Source organism: Rhinolophus sinicus, chromosome 17, assembly GCF_057876585.1.
Source record: "Rhinolophus sinicus isolate RSI-liver-muscle chromosome 17, RSI-T2T, whole genome shotgun sequence".
Taxonomy (NCBI): Eukaryota; Metazoa; Chordata; class Mammalia; order Chiroptera; family Rhinolophidae; genus Rhinolophus; species Rhinolophus sinicus.
The window spans coordinates 7,027,863-7,048,349 of NC_142517.1; the positions used below are offsets into that span (position 1 = coordinate 7,027,863).

Genomic DNA, 20,487 nt, shown 5'->3' on the forward strand with positions numbered 1-20,487 from the left:
GGCGATGTGTCACAGTGACTGTGAGCATGGACTCGAGAACCAGACTGCCTGGGCTTGAATCCTGGCTCTCCCATTTCCTGCGTGTGTGATCTTGGGCAAGTTACTTAACCTGTGCTTCCGTGTCCTCATGTGTCAGATGAAGACAGCAGTGCTGCCCACCGGATTCATCCGTGAACGCACGGAAAGTGCCTAGACTAGTACATGGCATGTAGGAAACGCTAGCAATATCAGCTCTCATTAGCAAAGTGTTTTTAAAACTCCATTGTTTGGCTGCTTCCAGCTAACTGGTCTGCCTTAATTGCTACTAAGTCCAAAGAGCACTGTTCGGCTTACAACTTACTTGACGCTGTTGACCACTTCCTCCTCCTCAGAACGCTTCATCTGGACTCCAAAGACCATCTTCTCCTGGTCCTCCTCCTATTCTTCTGGCTGCGCTTCCTCAGTCTCCATGGGCTCTTCTTCTCCATTCCCGCCACCCAAATGTCAACTCTCTTTTCTTTTCACGCTTACTCTCTCCTTGGGTGACCTTAGCCACCACACCCATGGCTTTTCAAACAGCACTTTCTGAACTTCCATCATTTGCATAGCTTCACCGTGGTTTTTGCCATTTCCACACATCACATGTATTTTTATTTATTTGCTATTTGTCTTTTATTGGCCTCACTTGGCCTAAGTGATAATATCCATGAAATCACAGGTTTGATGTACAACTCATGCTTTTCATACACATCAGAGTAAAGTTCTAACTATTCAAAAAATGTTAAGTGTTTCTCTGTATACCACTTCAGATTTTTTCATACTGCTGTAGCACGCAATGGCTGAAATGTCAAGAGCTGAAGTCTCGCAAATCTCTCCAGATGGGGCTGCATCTCAAGACTTCTAGACGCTCCCTGTCAACTGCTACTGGATCTTAACCAAGATATCTCACAAACCTCTCAGATTCAGTTTAGTTCACAAACTTATCTTTTCCCTCAAAAACAAAGGAAACCAAGTTCTTTCTTCTTTCTGTATGTTATCAGTTCACTGCTCTACATGTCACCTGGTGACCTAATCCAGAAACCTGGGGTCACTCTGACTCCCCATCTCCTTCAACATTTCTACCCAACTCACCGGGAAGTCCTGTCTTTCCTACACCCGGAACAGATCTAAAACTAGCACACCCCCCAACTCATGCCCAGTGCCACTGCCTTAGCTGTAGCTTCATCTTTTCTCCCCTGAACTAACTGAACGAGCAGTCTCTGAACCGCTGATTTGCCTTCAATCTCGGCATCCGCTAAACCTGATCATGACACTTGACTGCTTCAAATCATTCACAGCTTCTCTTCATCTTCAGAATCAAGTCCAAACTCCCTGCGTAGCACAGACGGCCTTCCGCGGTCCTGCTCCTGCTTTTGTCTCCACTCACTCCGTGACATGCGACTTACCAGCCAGTCACGCTCAGCTGCTTGCATTCCTAAACAAGCCTTATTCTGCAACCACCCGATGCCCACTGGTCCTTAACACTGGGCTCCAGGAATCATGTCCTCATCTTTGCTAGCACCACGTTTGTTTCTGTATCTCATCTCTAAGCCCAGAGCACCCTGCCTGTATCTCTTGCCAGTTTTCACAGTTTGGTCATCGCAGGTTTACCTCTGTAGGTTCATGATAGGCCTAGAGCATACGCTGTGCCCTACTCATCTTCATTCCCTAGCAAAGTGTTTCCCAAATTTTTATTCACATTCCCTAAAGTAGAAAACTCTGCCAAATCCACTTGCCACCTGTACTATTATTTAACATTTTGCTTTAGAATGACTCAACTTTTAACTTAGACGTAAACTTGTTTTAATAGAAAATTTGCTATCACCAAGAAATCTTACTTTTGGTAGGACAGAACTTTTTTCTAATACAAACTGAAATATATTGCCAAAACTAAGTATTACAGTAAATTACTTCTAATTTCATCAATGAACCAATGGGGGACTCTATCACCGCAAAACAAAGTGGGTCATCGATTTAAAATTTTCTTAATTTTGCTGACCTCATAGAAATAGAGAACATTTAAAGCCACCCTTTCCCCCCAAAAGCAACAAACCTCTAGTGAGAACTAAACCTGCAGTCAAGAGCTGCAAGTAGTGACGCCAAGAGCAGTAGTGGGATCAGGACACTGAGCCCTGGACCAGAAGCGAAGTGAGAGAACTGAAAGGGGGTCCCACGAAAACCTCGTGACCCCAGCCAGAGCTGACACAAGTCCCTGACCCCAGCCAAAGCCGATACAAATACTATCAGAAGGAAAGCACCCCCAGTCACACTCTCAAGATTCCCACAGAGAAGGATACATCAAACAGGAGTTAATGACTCCTGTTTATCACCAAGGTCACCAAGAACAGGAGGTGGCGACCCATCATGAGGGAGAGACAAGCAAATAAATTTAGACCCATTGAGGACAACAGCCATTGGGATTGCTAGATACCATCTACCAAATACCCATGGATTCAAAAAACGAGCAAGCGACATCAGACAATAAAAAATGACTGGGTATATCTAAAAAACGAACCAAGTGAAACTTTTAGAAACTTAAAATATAGTTGTGAAAAGTAAAAGAAAAAAGTGGATGGGTTAAAGAGCAGACGAGGCACACCTGACGAGAAAACAGATGAACTGGAAGATGTGCCTGACTCATCTCAGTTCCGTATCACTCAGCACCATAAATTCTGGTAAAGAGACAAGGAAATGAAAGATATGAAAGATAAAAAACAAGTGTTCTGCAAACAGTCTAATACCTATACATCCAGCTAAATTTCCAGAAGGAGAGAATAGGCAAAAAAGTCAAAGAGAGATGTAAAGAACACAGATTTGAAGATTTAAAGAACACAGTACTCAGAATCTTCTAGATCTCACAAAAGACACAACTAAGAATCAGGAAACGCATATAAAAAAGAAGATAAATAAAAAGTAATCTCCGTCTAGACGTAGAAGTGAAATGCCATTAACATCAAAGACAGAAAATCCAATGTAGCCAAAAGAAAAAAAGTATTTTCTTCAAAAACGCCTAAGTAAAACTGGCAGCAGACTTTGCATGTAAAATAATGTCATCACTATACACACAGAAAATAAACTATCAACCTAAAACAGTATATCCCTCAAAATTATCTCTCAAAAAGAAGGGTAAAAGAAAAATATTTTTAGATGAAAATTGAGTTGACCACCAAGAGACTTAAACTAACTTCTTAAAAATACTAAATAAAAGACATAAATTGCCCAAGTTATAAGAAAAACCCTGTAATATATTCTTTACGAGACGTAGATATTTAAAGGAAATGACAGTAAACTGAAGGAAAGGGATATTCCAGATAAATTATCACCAAAAGAAAGGTGGGATAGACAAAACAGACACTAAGGGCAACAAGCAGAATTAGACATGGGGAGGATCGTAACATAATAGAAAAGGTTCATCAACTAGAAAAATAACGTTAAGCTTCCCTTTATCTAATCAAATAGTCTCAGGATGCATAAAAAGAAAAACATGTTAGACACACCAGAAGTGTGTAAGAAGGTAATAGTGGGACATTTCAACACCTCTCTCTCAATTAATGATAGATCAAAGAAAAATTAATAGTCTGAACAACGCAATTTACAAGTTTGATCTAATGGATACATAACAATTAGAGAATACATACTCTTCACAAGTACACACAGAACAGTTATATTCACTATGTACAAGGCCATAAAAGCAAGGGCAAACAAATGGTTTTAAAAAGGCAAAATACACATTACGTTCTCTGACGACACAATTAAGAAATAAATAACAAGAAAAAATGTTAACGCACATAAATTTGAAAATTTAAAAACACATTTCAAAAAAATTTTCAACACGTAAATCAAAGAAATCAAAATGGAAATTTAAAAAATACTTAGATTCGAAAGTTAATGAAACCACTATAAAGCCATGCTAGATAAAGCAAAAATGAACTTTAAAAAATTATAGCCTTATATACTTATACTAGGAAAAAGGAATGGCTGAAAATTAATAAGTATGCAATTTAAGTTAGAAAAATAATATAATAAACACAAAGAAATAAAACAAATAATAAATAAAAAAATACCAATGAACTTAAAACCAAAAATATAATAGAACTAATTAGGCCAAAAATTAATCCTTTGCTAACATTTATAAAATATACCTTTGGCAAGACTAGTCAAGAAAAAGAGAGGTAGCGCAGAAATAATAATGAAAATGAGAAACGGGAACATAACTACAGATAAAACAGATTTAACAGGGAATTGAGACAATACCATGAACTTGATGCCAATAAACCTGAAATTTTTGTTGAAAGGACAAATTTCTAAAACTTACCAAAACTGACTAAAAGAAGTAGAAAACCTGAAGTTGAAGTCCTATTACTATTCAATTTCTAATTACTACTAATTATCAGTAACTTACAATCCTTCCACAAAGAAAACATTAGAGTCAAATGATCTTACAGGTAAATTCTACCAAACTTAAAAAACAAATCACTCCAATCCAAATTGGCCCAGGGAACAGAAAAGAGGACCTACCCTCTAACTGGTGTAAGGCATGTGTAACCTTAATACCAAAATCAGACAAGGTGGTCAATAAAGAAAAATGACAGGGGATTTCATTCATAAACAGACACAAAAATACTAAGTAAAATATCAGCAAACTGAATCCAGTCGTTCACAACAAGATAATTCATCAAGATCAATTTGGGTTTATCTCAGGGAAGAATGGAAGAATTAAGAATTTTTAAAATGTATTAATTGGAATCCATTACATTTAACAGACTAAAGGAGAAAAACCACAAGATATTCTCAACAGATGAAGAAAAGCATGTGACAAAACTGCAAAGACTCGGCTAACTTAATAAAGCGTATCTACAAAAACTCATAGCAATCATTATTTTTAATGGGGACGCATTCCCTTTAAAATCCAGGAACAAGACAGCTGTGCCCCCTATAATCACTTCCACTGAACACAGATCGAAAAGCTTGCCAGCATATTAACACAAGAAAAAAATATTAAAAGGGAAAATAGTTGAAAGGAAGAACCAGTGTCACTATTGTCAAATGATATAATTCTCCACATAGAAACTCAAAAGAATTACAGAAAATATATTAGAAATAATCAAAGTTTATCAAACGGATAGCTAAAGATCAATATAAAAAATCCGTTAAATTTCTACTAACTAACCATAAACAGTCAGAAAACAGAATCTTAAACAAACAAAAAAACACTATTGATAATAGCAACAAACTACTAGAAACATTGGAATCAACATTTAAGTGTCAGATCTGTATGGAGAAAATTACAAAACTGTATTAAAAGACATTAAAAACCTAAGTAAATGAAAATACATACCATGTTCCCAGACAGGAAGGTTCAAATATCCTAAAGATTTCAATTCTCCCCCAAATTGATTCAGTCAATTTCAATTAATTCTCAAAGTTTTCATGTCATGTGACAAGCTGATTCTTAAAACAAGAACAAAGATCCAAGAGCAGCTGAGACTCAAGCAGTCCCTCGCCCCAGACATCCAGATTTCTGGTAAAGCTATAGCATTAATAATTACGACAGTGTGGTATCTACACGGAGATGGACAAGTGGCACAGAAAGGTGAGCCAGAAACAAACCTACGCATATAGAAACTAACATTGTAAAAGAAGTGGTCCGGCACATCACTGGTGAACAGAGGGCTGATTCAATGGATGGTATGAGGACAACTGTAGCCACTTAGGGGGAAAAAGTGAACGTACACCGGGGTCTCACACCATACATCAAACTCAATACCAAATGGATTATGAAATTAAATGTGAAAATATTTCTTTTAAAGCTTCTAAAAACAAACACAGGAGACTCTTTATAATGCTAGGGCTAAGGAAAGTTTCCAATTAATTACATTAAAATTAAGAACTTCTGTTCACCAGAATACACCATAAAGAGTGAAAAGACAGGCCATGAACTGGAAGGTATTTACAGTGCATATAGTCAATAAAGGATCAGCGATTACCAGTTTATTAGTTTTAAAAGACAACACAATAGAAAAATGGGTAAAGTTATGACCAGGTTATTTCACAAAAGGAAAACATGGTTCATAAACATAGGAAAAGACGTTCAAACTGATTAACAATCAAAGAAATGCAAATTAAAACCACAATGATACATTTCATATCCATTTGATTGGCAAATATTAAGAAGTCTGCTGATAAGTGTTGGAGAGGATATAGATAAACTATAACTCTTTTTTTTTTAAACTATAACTCTTACACACTACTAATCAAAGTAAATAAATTGACAAACCTGCTGACCAAAGTATAAGCTGGTACAACCTCTTCAGAAAACAATTTGGTGTATTTTTGTAAAGTTGAACATTCATACTCTAAAACCTAGCAATCCCACTTCTAGCAAATAGCTTACCACAGTGGTATTCCAATCCTTTTTATTCACAAACCACCAAAATCCTTTCAAATATTACATATTCTTTTCACTTTACGATGACATTTTTAAAATTTCAGCCTAAGTTTAAATAATTGCAAAGGATGAATGTCTGGAGTATCACAGTGACATTTTAAAGTAAAACTGACATACCATTGGTTTAAATTATGTTATAATTATTATAGCACAGAATTGATCAAAAAATAACTACATATGCTGATAATTAAACATAAAAAGTGATTTTTTTTTTTTTTTTTTTGGACTTGCAGCTCTTGAGATGGGCAAGTACCTACATTAGAAGAGGCTTTCCCTAACACTATACACTGTATTTTAAATAATCCCTTTGTTTTCTGTGGAGTTTTTCCACTTGGGGCAATGCCCTAGTAGGCATCCATGTAGGTGAGGGGTATGCCTTCCTTCTCTAAGGTAGAAGCCTACTGTGAAAGGGACAGTGGGAAAGTAGAACCAGAAGGAGGCTTCTATCATAGCCTCAGGCATTACCAATGTCAGCGAGTACACATGGAATTTAAGGATCTATAAATTGATTCATTAGTATCACTGATGCCCAAATACACCCCAGAAAATCTTCATTACTCCCCTGGGAGTCATATATCCAGTGTGAAAATTAAAGAAATTCTTGCAACTGTGTACCAGAAGATATGTACAATAATCTTCGTAATGCCAAAACCTAGAAATAACCAAACGTTCATCAACAGGAGAACGCATACACTGTGTTATATTCACCCGTGGAATATTACACAGCAGAGAAAATTAATGACTTACATCTATACTCGATATCAGTGACTCAGAAACATAACATTGAATGAAACAAGCAAGTTCCAGAAGATCGTATCCAGTATTTAAAAAGAAAACACACAAAAAAAACCCGCAAAAACAAAAGAACCCATATAATACATTCTTGAGGGATGTATACATATCTGATAAAATTGTTTTTAAAAAGGAATGACATACACAATTCAGGATAGTAATCACTCTGGAAGTGAGCACATTCAATATTGGTCATTTTGATTCTTGGATTGAGTAGTGGATTGACAGATGTTCATTTTATTGTTTTGCTTCACAACTTGCATATGTTACATGTATTTTGAATATCAAATATTACATTAAAGAGAAAAAAGATTTTAAAAAACCATTCATCATATGAAAAAAAGTATTTAATCAAATCACCTCACCTGCCACTAGAGAGGTATGTATACCATGAAAATTACTATCTTTACATCAGTCGTAGGAACTAACATACAGTAGGTACAAAACAAGTGTCTACTGGAATTAATCTTATGAGGACCAAATGAGATAAAGACTAAGCCAGTTAGCTGTGAGACATGAACCCATAGGCTGACACCCGGCCAGAGCAGAAGCCAAATTAAGCTGCAAGCTCAAGTTATAAGGAAGCTGGTGAGTAAAGAGAAGGCAAAAATGTAAAAGTCTGATAACATAAACTGTTAGCAAGGATGCGAGGAAGTGGGTATCCTCACTCAGTACCAATGACAGTGAAAATTAGTACAACCATTTTGAGAGCTTCTGTGATATTTGGTTAAGTTGAAGATGCACATATCCTACTATCTAGTAAATCTACTACTCGGTGTATTTCCTAGAGAAACTTCCAAATGTATGCACAGCAGACAAGTACAAAGATGTTTATTGCAGGATTGTTTTTAGAGTCAAAAACCAGAAACAACTTAAAAGTCCATCAATAGGGAAATGGATAAATTACGGTATATTCATACAATGGAATTCTATACCAGCAATTAAAATTAATGAACCAAAGATAATTATTCAATTTATTTGTATATAAATCTCAAAATGTAATGCTGATCGGAAAAAACAAGTTGCAAAAATCACATTGTTTCACACCATTAGTTTAAAAAACACACAACACTATATTATTGTTTATGGTTTCACCGTGATCCAAGTATACAATACACAATGGAATGATATACACAAACCTGAACACGGTGGCTACCTCTAGAGGAGGGGGAGGAACTGAGAGCACCTCCAAGATCTGCAATTTTATTTCTTAAAAAAAAAAAGGGGATTCCCCCCCCCCGTATTGTATATATGTAATATTCCAGAAATTAAAAAAGAGGAAAATTAGGCCAGAGTTAAGAAAATTGAGCAAATGAATAGACAGAAACAGACACCAAAAGGCAGCCCTTGAGCGCAAAGCCAGAACCTTTGAGCAAAAGGAGTAACTGGGTCCCTAATGAGTATTTTTCCCTGCGTATCCTTACAAAGAATCCCATTTCCCTCAGGATAAAATGCAAATTTCTTCTTAAAAAAAACACACGTCCAACTAGAGATGTAATTATGAGGAAACTGCTCCCGGGGAGGAGTAAAATCTGTAAAATGTCCACCGTGTGTCCCTCACCAGAATGTTGGGCAGAATCAAGAGAGGTAATTTATGGGAACGCCATATAACACTGTATGAACCGTTAAGTATTATCCAGAACGCCAGGGTCGGCTAGAACGTAGTATTGCGCAGTTGGTGTGTGCATATATTTTTGGAGCAGTCTTCAATCAAGGGGCTTTCGGCATCTAGGGTGCCTCTGGAAAAGGCACGCCACCCTGGTACCAGCCCAAATTCACCTATTCCTCGCTTCGAGTTTTGGCCCTTGCCCCCACCTTATGAACAGCCTGGCCCCACCTGACAATGTAAACACTACGCAGCAGCTGGCTAGACCCGCTGCGGTCCTCCCTCTCGGTTAGCCGCGGGGGAGGGAGGATGCTCCGAAGGGGCGCGGGGGAGGAGAGAGCGCTGCGTTAAATTCCCCTCCCGTTTCCCTTCTAGGGGACAGGAGGGGCCAGCCCCGGACTCGGCTGCCATTCTCAGGAAAACAGGTGGCGCAGACGAAAACACAGAGGACAAAGCGTGCACCGATGTTCACGAACACTCGCGAACGAAAACCCGCACACAGATCACGCACTCGGCAGGACCCAGGCGCGGCACGCGCACAGAAACACGCGAGAACGCGCACACGGGTGGGCGATGCTCGAGGCGAGGGTCACGACTGCAGGAGGTGCGGCCACGCGCGCCAGGGACGCGCACCCCCCGAGAGGGTTTGTGACACAAAGTGGGGGGCCACCCACACGGGCCAGGGGCGCCCAGGCCGTGGCTGGGAAGAACTGACACGCACACAAAGGGGCCAGGAGGCTACACACGGGCGTGTGTGCGCGCCCTCGGGCCGGGAGACCCCTCGCCTAGCAGGGATGTCACCCTCAAGACCAGCGTGCGCGGGCGGCAAGGGGATGCGCACACAAAGGAGCTACTCCCATTCTCGCACAGACACCCGGAGGGGCCCACGTTTGCAGAAAGGGGACATCGGACAAAAGGGACACACCCACTGGGGCCGACAAAGGCGGTCCCACACACCCCCAGCGCACCCGCACCCCGACCCATGCAGACACACAGCGGGCACCACAGAGAACGACGCACACACCCCCACACTCACCACACACCCACGGAGGGGGTGTGGAGGGCCCCTCTCCCCGGGCATCTTGGCTGCAGCGCGACAATGTGACACATCCAGGAGCCCTGCCGCGCGCCAGGTGTGCACTCACCCGGGCCCGCAGCCCGCGAGCCTCGGACGCGGGCCGCCGCCACCGCCTGGGGCCCTCCACGTCTGCCAGCCGGCGGGCGCGAGCGGGCAGTGGCGCAGGCAGCAGAGCGTCACGTGGACCGCAGCACACATGCGCGGTCGTGCCGCCCCGCCCCTCCCCCTCCGCGGCGGCGAGCGAGCGATCCCGCCGGCCCCCGCGCTGGCAAGCTCCCGACAGTCGAGGGTCGCGGTGCGCCTGCGCCCGGGCGGGGGGCGCCGTCTCCTCTCGGCCTTCGCTCAGTTTATCCTCTCTCACCTCGCGGCGGCTCCCGGTTCGGCGCTTGCGCAGGAGACTCAGCGCTGAGGTAGTCGAGCTGTTGGGAGGGGCCCAAGTGGGCCCTTGAAGGACTCAAGGTCGAGGGCCACCCCACCCTGCAGCCTCGAATGAGACACAGAAGGCCCCCCCGAAAGGGCAGAACCGGGTACTGGGCGCCGCAGCCCGGGCCTGGGGAGGCCGCACGGGCCTAGTCAGCCGCCCTGCCTTGCCTTTCCTGCTGGGAGGCGAAGCCTGCATAGATGGAGGGGCGTCTGGCCCTCCCCTGCCCTCCCCAGCTGTCCGCTCCCGTCCCCTCCCCACCCACTTCAGGGTGTGCGTGCGTGCACGCGAGGGTTGGAGGCTGGTGTGCGCGTGCACGCAAGGCTTGGGGCGCTGATGTGTGCGTGCGTGTGAAAGCGGGCGTGTGTTGGGGGTGCGTGCGCACGATGGCAGTTTGCAGTGGTTTAGGCTGGAAAAACACTGCAGAGGCTGTGCCCGTACCGTAGCAAAGCGATGAGGGTATAACAGACCAGTGGTGACGGGGAGTACATCACTGACCGCTGATTGTGTTCCTTTCCCACAGATTGTCTAAAGCCACACGGAAAATGGTGGAAAATTCACCGTCGCCATTGCCAGAAAGAGCGATTTATGGCTTTGTTCTCTTCTTAAGCTCCCAATTTGGCTTCAGTAAGTACTTCCCTGATAAATGGCCATGGCCTTTTTCTGGGGTTCAAGGACAAGTAAATTACTGCATTTGTTCTTAGAATGTGCACACATGAACTGTGATTCTTTCTACCTGTGTCTCTTTTTAAGAAAACCAGAAGGGAACTCATGTTTGTTCAGTGTCTTACATGCCAGATACTAACCTAAAAGACAAATATTTATACAGCACCAGACAGCATTGCGAAGTGAATAAAACCTACTCTCTGTGGTCATAGTCTTATGGACAAGACAGACAAATCTACAATAAACCGTGTGATGAGTGCCACGGGAGCCCTGTGGAGAGACATGAAATCAAACTGAGAAATCAGTTAGCTTTCTTCCCAACAATAAGGGAGAAGTGGGATGACCTTGAATGAAGGCTTTGGAAGTGAGAGCTTTGGCATGGCTCCAGTGTGGCATGTGGGGGTCAGGGAGTGAAGGGAATTAGGCTAGAGAAGTCAGGTGCGCTTTACATCCTGAACCTCACTTAATCCCCGTAAGATCCCATTTTACAGATAAGTAAACTCATGCTCACTGCAACAGTAATACCCAGAGACACAGCAGACACGTCTCTCCCCAAAAGGATTTCAGAATTATGAGGGAAATGAGGGAGAAAATTGGATGCCTGTGATCCAACTTTTTCTAATTTTGTGGAAACCAGGGAAGTGAATGTGTGGTCATGCTTCTGAATCCTAACTGCATCAGAATCGCTAGCCAAGTTGTCGGATAGGGGACTCTATGGAGTGAAGTTATAACTTGAGTTCAAATCTTGACTCCTCCATGTAATAGCTGTGTGACCTGGGACCATTTACTTAACCTCTCTGAGCCTTCAGATTCTTCATCTGTAAAAGGGTTGGTGATAATGTTTATTGAATGCTTATTATTCACAGCCCTATGAGGTACATGTTGTTACTGTCCTCACTTTACAGACGAGAATACTGAGACACATGGGATTTAAGTAATGTGCTGAAGGTCACACAGCCAGGAAATGACAGAGCTAGAAGTTGAACCCAGACACTAGGTTGACTTCACCTTGCTGCCTCTTATGGCTAGTGTGAGGATTAATGGCCGTAATTTATGCAAAGCACTTAAAACAATGCCTAGGAACAATAAGTACTTAATAAATGTTAGCTGCTATTTCTATCAACATCGTCCTTTTTGTGAATCCCTGTTCTATAGTGTATTTGAGGGATTAGAAACTATACAAATAAATAAAAGCAATGACTTTAAGACTTAAATCCAGTAATACCCACAACAAAAATTAATTCAACAAGTTTTGGAGAGCTTACTGTGTGCCGGGCCCTGCTCTAGACAAAGGAGGATGAAACGACCCAAAATTTCCTGCTTTCGTAGACTTTTCATTCTAGCGGGCCTAGAAAGCCAACGGACAAATTAAATAAGGAAAATACATATAATGTCAGATGATGGCATGTACTTAATTTCTCCATGGGGAGAAATTAAGCAAGAAAGCAGGAGGAGAAATGGGAGGGGGTTGCTGTTTTAAAAACAGAAGTCTGCAAGTACTTCGCTGAGATGAGGTTTAAGCATAGAAGAAGGCAAATTAGCCATGTGGCATCGTGGGGAAAGAGTGTCCCAAGCACAGAATAGCCAAGTGTAGAAACCCTTCGGAAGAAGCATGCCTGTGGATTCGAGGAACAGATGGAGGTCAGTAAGGTCGAAGCCTGAGAAAGTGAGGCAGAAAATAATGGGATACAGGAGGTCAGAGGTCAGTACCTGGCAGTAATGATAAAATTAGGCGATGGGTGCAGGAGGGTTACGTAATTCTCTCAACACTGAAATAGTCACTGATTTAAAAGCAAGGTAATTGTCAGTCTGCTCAGGCTTCTATAACGAAAGACCGTTAAATGAGTGGCTTACACTATAGACATTTTTTTCTCACAGTTCTGGAATCTAAGGGCAGGATCAGGATGCCGGCATGGTTGGGTTCTGGGTACGTCCCTCTTCCTGGCTTGCAGACAACCACCTCCTTGCTGTGTCCTCACAGGGTGGAGAGAGAGCCGACGTGCAAGCCCTGGTCTCTTCCTTTCTTAAAAGGACACTTATCCTGTCACTGGGGCTCCACCCTCATGACCTCTTCTAAAACCCCCTCCTTCCCAAAGGCCCCACCTTCAGATACCACCACATTGGGGATTAGGGCTTCATGTGAATTTGAGAGGGACGCAAACATTCCGTCCATATAGTAATTATAGAAAATAATAGCTTTAAGGGAAATAAGGGGAAATGATAGGGAGCATTGAGTGTGATGGGTGGGACACAGCTAGAATTGCAAGTTGTTGGGGAAAGCGTCTCATAAGACAAAGGAAGAGAAGGGACATTAATACACGTTAGCTGCTGCTGTTGTTATTATCATCAACATCATCATTTAAAGAGCCAAGGGAAGGACATTCCAGGCAGACCGTATCCACGATAAACCCAGTGGCCCCAAGACACTGGAGCTGGAGCTCTTGTGCCCCAGGCCTAGACAGTGGAGAGCTGGGCAGGAGCCAAATCCCTTAAGTCCTTGCAAGCCCTGGTAAGGAGTTTGGGTTTTATTCTAAGGGCATTGAAGGGTTTGAGCAGGCAAGTGATAGGGTCAGATTTGTGCTTTTGCAAGATCACTCATTGCTGTGTGGAGTGACTGCTCAGGTATTCTCTTTCTTTCGGGTTGAAGTTACAAGTCACTCACTCGGGCAACCTGGGAGTTGTTCTTACTTGTACTTTCCCTTCTCCCCCTCACTCATTCACCCGCACTTGTCACCGAATCTGATGGGACCTCTTACCACCTCCGCTCTAACACAGACACGCAACCATCACAGTGACTCACTTGAGATGCAGACCTGTACTCCCCTGCTTAAAACCTCAGGTTGGAGTGTGAATAGTTCTTTCTCTTTGTATTTTGCTATATCTTCAAAGTTAAAAACTCACAGAACATCCGGTTGTCCCCATTGCCCAAAGCATAAAGTCCGTGTTCCTTGTTCAGGATTTTTCATTATCTGAGACCTGTGTTTTCCAGCTTTATTTCTCAACTCTCACAGCCTTATGCTTTATGTCCTAGCCATTCTAAACTGCTGCCAGCTTTGCCCAAATACATCCCACTTCTCCTCACCCCCATGTTATTATTAATGCTCGTGCTGCTGCCTGAAAGCAAGGTGTGGACACACTGCTTGGGCTCACATCCCAACGCAGTCACTTTTAGCTGGGAGATCTCGGGAAAGTTACCTAAATTCCCTGAGTCGCACAAGTTTTTCTTCAGTGGATTAGGGATAATAATAGCACACACCTCAAAAGGGTTTGGAGAGGGGGAAGTAAGATAATGCATGTCACATTCCTGCCACTACGTTTGACTCATTCCTGTTTCCCGCACTAATTCGTGAGAATAGGGACCGTGTCATATTTTTCTGTGTAGCCTTGACCTTTACATAGTGCCTGGCATACAGTAGAGGCTCAATAAATGCTTATTCATTTAATTAATTAAAGAAATTACTTCCATTTGTGAGTTTATTTTGTTTCCCCACTATTTGTATTTTATTAACCTTAAAAACTATCTTAAGCTTCAAAGCCAGTCCCTTGTACCTTTTCCCCCAACTATCTAGCCACACCAGATCTCTCTTGCTGTCTTTATGGGTCATAGCATGGAATACCATTTTCCCTTCTTTCCTTCCTTCCTTCCTTCTTTCCTTCCTTCCTTCCTTCCTTCCTTCCTTCCTTCCATCTGCTGGCCCAACCGTAAACATTTTTTATCTAGCTAACCCCTTATTCATCCTTTATGCCCCAATTTAGTCCCTTTCTGCAGGAAATCTTGCCTGACCATTAATGTTGACTTCATCACCACAGTGTGTACCATTTTTTACCTTCTTATGTGCCCCTGTATCATCTTTTGTTACTCGCTCATTAGCACTTATCACAGTGGAGTGAAAATATCAATTCACTCGACTGTTGCCCACTAGATTTTAAGCTTGTGGAGGGCAGAGGCCATCTCTTTTGGGTTCACTTTTGTATCTCACGCTCCTGCCATACAGAACTCTGTAATACATATTTGTTGAGAAAAATATTAACCATCATCATTGCTGTAAGTAGTTTGGAATTTGCCTCTGCCACTTACCTGGGCAGATGATGTAGCATTTCTAAGATTCCATCTCCTCATCTGTAAAAATGGCATAATACCTCATAGAATTGTTTTGAGGATTAAACGAAATAAAGCATGTAAAGTGCTTAGAAGTCTGCTTACCCCACAGTGAGTACTCAGAAGTTCGCTGTTGTTACTACATAGGGACAGCAGTAAAGGGTGCCACAAAGACTTGGATTGAGGGAAAGAAGATTGTATTCCGAGGGCTAAGGCAGAAGCCCATCATGGAGTGGATCAGACCGAGGGTAGATAAGTTCATCTGTAAGCAACTCAATGTCTACAATTATTTCAGCGCCTTGGGCTGACGTGTTGAACACCTACTATGCATAAAGCAAGTCACTAAGTGCTATAAGAATTACAAGACTTGATAAGGCATGATTTCTGCCCTTAAATTCCTTAAAATATAGTGTGAGAATTAAGACATGTTAAAAAAATTGACTAATGAAGGACAGGGGGAGTTGTTGTTTAATGGGTATTAGTTTTTAGATTTGCAAGACGAAAAAGTTCTGGAGATCTGTTTCACAGCAATGTAAGTACACTTAACACTACTGAACTGTACATTTAAACATGGTTAAGTTTTTACAGTAAATTTTGTTATTTTTTACCTCAATTAAAAGGGAACTAATATAAAGTAATTGTGATGACTTATAAGAATGATACAGATAAGGAGCTAGAAAAACTGAAAGGAGGGAAAAATCATTTCTGAGTGAATGGGGGAAGCTGTACATGAGCTTTTTTGTTTTATCTGAACCTTGATAAATGAGATGCATGCCTTACTGACCCTTCTTTTTTTTTTACCCCCTCTTCTACAGTACTGTATCTCGTGTGGGCTTTTATTCCCGAATCTTGGCTAAACTACATAGGCTTAACCTATTGGCCTCAAAAGTAAGTTTAGTATATTGCTTAAATAAAATAAGAGTGTATTAATGCTGTTTTGAAGGATCATATTTTTCCTTAAGACTACCCAAATATTAAATATTTATTCTCTTAAGATACGTAAATAGCCATATAGAAATTTAAAGCTTTTTAACAGTCTTATTGATATACCTCTAATTAAAGATGATGGGGTAAGCACACACGTTTATCTGTGTTTCCTCCCATCTTACTAAAGTAACTCTATAGAAAAAAATTGTTTTAATCTATAAACCCACAGGAGCATATAGTGGGGTAGCAGGTAAGAAGTATTAACAAAATTTTGGGAAGTGGATTGCAAATAGCTGGGAGGTAGCTGACTTAGTTTCCACTTTCGCCATATTGCCAAAGTAGGGAAGCCAAAAATAATATCTGTGCCCTACATGCCAGAAAGGCTCACAAATTCGAGGGTACCAGGTAATTACATTAACATGTAATTCTGGATTGGGCTGAAAACAGTGTTTAAAAAGCATTAGACCCTCAAATCCCCCTCCTCAGCCCTCAAAGTGGGGAGACTGACCTGACCCTCCCCTGCGGAAGACAGGAGTTTTACCCTCTGGAAAGCTGAGTAAGAGTTTCTAGACACTAGGCCTAACTGAGCATGGAAATGAAGCACCTTACTGAAACCACGGAAGTAAGGGAAAACCATTGTGTTGCTGAATATAAGATTCTCCCCAAGCACCTTTCCTCACTCGGCTCTCATGCTCGTGGTTGCCAGGCTTATACCACCCTGCCCCTCCCAGCAAAACACAGGAGGTTCCTCCCTGAGGAAGGTCACCAGCTCAAAAGAAAGGCTGTGCAATCTCTGACATTTGGAGGTCCCCCTGTGACATGGCCAAGTCTCCTATAGTGAGGCTCACACATATACAGTCCTTCCAACTACTTTGTTAGTACTTCATTTTTAAATATGAGATGGCAGCCATAACTTATCGGACATTTTTAAAAGCCTCTAAGATGAAATGCAAAAGAAAAAAGGGAACTTGAAGGAAATGGAGCTAATGGAAGGAACAGAAGAAAACAATGATGGAACAACAGAATGCTATAAAAAGGCAATGGTCAAGGGATTACTGTTTTTGTAAGTTAGAAATATGATAGCCAAATTAAAATTCTAATTGAAGAGTTAGATGGTAAACCAAAGGTAATCTCCAGAAAGTGGAACAAACGACTTGATGTGCTCAACTCTGCTGAGAGGCACATTAGTCCTATCAGAGAGCTTGAGGGTTGAGTATTGACAGGTACGTGGGCAACCAAGCAAACAGGCAAATAGATATAATTACTAATTCCTGGAAAAACAAAACAGTGTACAAGAAAACATAGTAATAATAATACCAGGCTGCTCAATTGCAAACATTATTTATATAGTCCCACTAATTTTTAAAAACTGCAGATATGGCCAGAAATTCTGATGTAAGTATAGTAACAGGATAGGACAAAGGTGAGAGGTCAGAGTATAAAAGAGCTAAATTCCTCATCTCCATGTAGGAAATCCAAAGAAAGTGTCTGAAATTGAAAAAATCCAGAAATAATGAGTACATTGTGTAGCAATGTGGAGATAAATATCAAAAGAAAGCTCAGGTGCTAAAAGTGGTCCTTTTTGGGGAGTAAGACTCCAGGGTCCCGTCGGGTGGGATACAGGGTTGCAGCTTTTTATTACAGGCCTTGTAGAACTATGTGACTATCCTGTATGTACATGTGTTACTTTAATAAAAATTTAAATTAAATGTTATTATGTTAACCTAGTGATGGACCCTTAAGAACGTTTTGGGAACTTCGTTACCTACTTTAACCTTCTTGCAGGTATTGGGCAGTGGCATTGCCCGTATACCTCCTCATCACCATAGTGATCGGTTATGTGCTCTTATTTGGAATGAACATGCTGAGTACCTGTCCCCTGAACTCCATCAACACAATCACAGGTCCGTTTATGTCAAAGGAAAGTTCCGGGGGGAGGGAGGAGTGGGCTGTTAGCATTTTTATGAAGAAAAGCAACTGAGAATAGGCTGCAGTGACACATTGTTGGCACAGGAAAAAGAACCTAGGAGAACTTAATAGAAAGTTACACCAGAGGAGATGTTTACATGGGGGAGGTGAGTTCTGATGAATGTGCTGTGTATGGCACTAGTAACAGGTGTATTTCCTAGAAAAACAGCAAGTGGGAAATATGTTCCTCAGCATCTTTGCCTGAGAGAAACTTCGTTCACACAGGCGGTGCTGAGGGGGATGGCGCGTAGGTCCGTGCACCCCTGTCCAGGAGGAGGGACTTGGGGTGTGTCCTTCTAAGGATCACTGTACACAGCTGAGCCCATTTATGTGGGTAGACGCTCACAGCTTTTGCAGTTCTGTTTATAAGTTCTTTTTTTCAAGTCTAAAGATATTAAAATAAGTTAGATTCCTAAACTTGCTTAGATTTTAGAAAGTGACATATTTTTCAAGTTCCCCGGTATGATTTTTGTTTTAACCTTTCAAAACCTTTTTCCTTTAGCCTATACAATATATTTTGAAAATCCTAGTATTTTTATATTTCTTTTCTGATAATCTACTGTATTCCCTGCATTCTTGACTGGAATTAAAGCAAATAGACAATTTGTGCAGAGAAGGGAAACTATTAAATTTGTACAAACGATTGTTCCAAATGGCTTACTAGTTTTCGGGTGTTGATTTAAACATATTTTCTAAGCCTGCATAGAATTCTGTTCCTATGAGAAATGTGTAAATGGGACTTTGCATCATTGTACAGTTGAATGAAATATTTCTTATCCAAGCTGGAGGTGCAAAAAAGTACTTTGCTGATTTCTATTCTAATTAGGACATTTCTTCTAAAGAGAGAATTCAAGTCATCTTTTAATTATATTTAAATGTGGTATTTATCATTATCCGAACATTTGCCTAGAAAATTAGGTTGTGAGTCTCCATAAACCACAGTGACTGTGGAAGAAACTGCTGAGCTAAAGTCTTTTGTCCTCCTTTTACAGACAACTATGCTAGAAGTCAACAGCGGAAGAAACACCAAGAAGAGGCCATCCCAGCATTGAGAGATGTCTCTATTAGTGAAGTAAACCGAATGTTCTTTCTTGAAGCCAAAGAACTTTCTACCAACAACTGAATTGTATATAGACAATAAGTTTTTGACAATAATTTTTTTTCTTTAATTTTATTGGGGAATATTGGGGAATAGTGTGTTTCTCCAGGGCCCATCAGCTCCAAGTCGTTGTCCTTCAATCTAGTTGTGGAGGGCACAGCTCAGCTCCAAGTCCAGTCGCCATTTTTAATCTTTAGTTGCAGGGGGCGCAGCCCACCATCCCATGCCGGAATTGAACCGGCAACCTTGTTATTGAGAGCTGGCATTCTAACCAACTGAGCCATCCGGCCGCCCCTCCGGAAGCTCAGTGGCAGCTCGTTGTCGTCAATCTAGTTGTGGAGGGCACAGGTCACTGGCCCATGTGGGAATTGAACTGGCAACCTTGCTGTTCAGAGCTCGTGCTCTAACAAACTGAGCCATTCGGCCGCCCCTTGACATAATAATTTTGACCATAATTATCTCTCTTATGAATACCAGGTATTGAAATACTTTAAAAAATGTAAGTTCAACTTCTCTTAGATTAAATTCCATTAATATTATAAATGTTCTCAAATATTCATTGTTAATGGACAGAATAAAATACTATATTACCATATAGCAGACTATTTAAAAAAATAAGTATCAATAGAAGCGAGAAGTCCCTTCAGAGAGTCGCTCATGTCGTCATTTTCAAAGGCCGGTTGTGCCCTTCCTGCTGTTTATTTTTAGGGGCCCACAGCTCAGGACAAAGGTGAGAGGTCAGAGTATAAAACAGCTAAATTCCTCATCTCCATATAGGAAGTCCAAAGAAAGTGAAATTGAAAAAAATCCAGAAATAATAATATGAGTACATTGTATAGCAATGTGGAGATAAATATCAAAAGAAACAGCTCAAGTGCTAAAAGTGGTCCTTTTTGGGGAGTAAGACTCCAGGGTCCCATCGGGTGGGATACAGGGTTGCAACTTTTTATTACAGGCCTTGTAGAACTATGTGACTATCTTGTATGTACATGTGTTACTTTAATAAAAAATTAAATTAAATGTTAAGTTTAAATTAAATCTAAATTAAATCTTAGATTTGGGGGAGGGTCCATCTAATGTGTGTGTCTTTGCCATCAGATTCATGTCTGAGACACAAACAATTAGACTGAGTACTTAATGTTGGACCAGCTATTCTTCTAGGCCCTGGGGATGTAGCATGGAATATACATTTTAGAGGTAGATGGAGGTAGACCAAGCAAATAAACAAGAAAATGTTCTTTGTGATGAGTGCTATGCACAAAAGATAGTAAATGTTCTAGAAAGTAACGGGTTGACTGCTTCAGATTGAGTGGTCAGGGTAGGCTGCTCAGTGAGAGGCATTTGAGGCTGAGATTTAACACGTTG

The 20,487-nt window shown here is 41.4% G+C and overlaps 2 protein-coding genes across 4 annotated transcripts in view; one reads left to right on the forward strand and one right to left on the reverse strand.

Annotated features, from left to right (window-relative positions):
• The window catches only part of TTC3 (tetratricopeptide repeat domain 3), a 106,258-nt gene extending 96,147 nt beyond the window's left edge, over positions 1-10,111 (reverse strand). For both annotated transcript variants that reach the window (XM_019730308.3, XM_019730305.3), the window contains exon 1: positions 9,901-10,111. The gene's annotated coding sequence lies outside the window, so the exon portion shown is untranslated. The remainder of the gene's footprint in view (positions 1-9,900) is intronic.
• A 37-nt stretch (positions 10,112-10,148) lies between these two features.
• PIGP (phosphatidylinositol glycan anchor biosynthesis class P) lies at positions 10,149-20,142 on the forward strand. Of its 2 annotated transcripts, none has more exons than XM_019730312.3 (5): positions 10,149-10,352; positions 10,887-10,990; positions 15,944-16,016; positions 17,841-17,959; positions 19,016-20,142. In XM_019730312.3, exons 2-5 carry the CDS (start codon positions 10,909-10,911, stop codon positions 19,144-19,146), a joined length of 405 nt encoding a protein of 134 aa, XP_019585871.1. In that variant the 5' UTR covers positions 10,149-10,352; positions 10,887-10,908; the 3' UTR covers positions 19,147-20,142. The 2 variants fall into 2 exon arrangements, with proteins under 2 accessions (XP_019585871.1, XP_019585870.1); XM_019730311.3 differs by having other exon boundaries at positions 10,331-10,469.
• The last annotated feature ends 345 nt before the right edge of the window (positions 20,143-20,487 follow it).

Coding starts and splice junctions, on each gene's coding strand:
- PIGP (XM_019730311.3), top strand. CDS start 10,432: ATGAGACACAGAAGGCCCCCCCGAAAGGGCAGAACCGG. Junction 10,470..10,886: donor CCCCGAAAGGGCAGAACCGG/GTACTGGGCGCC, acceptor CCTTTCCCACAG/ATTGTCTAAAGCCACACGGA. Junction 10,991..15,943: donor AAGCTCCCAATTTGGCTTCA/GTAAGTACTTCC, acceptor CCTCTTCTACAG/TACTGTATCTCGTGTGGGCT.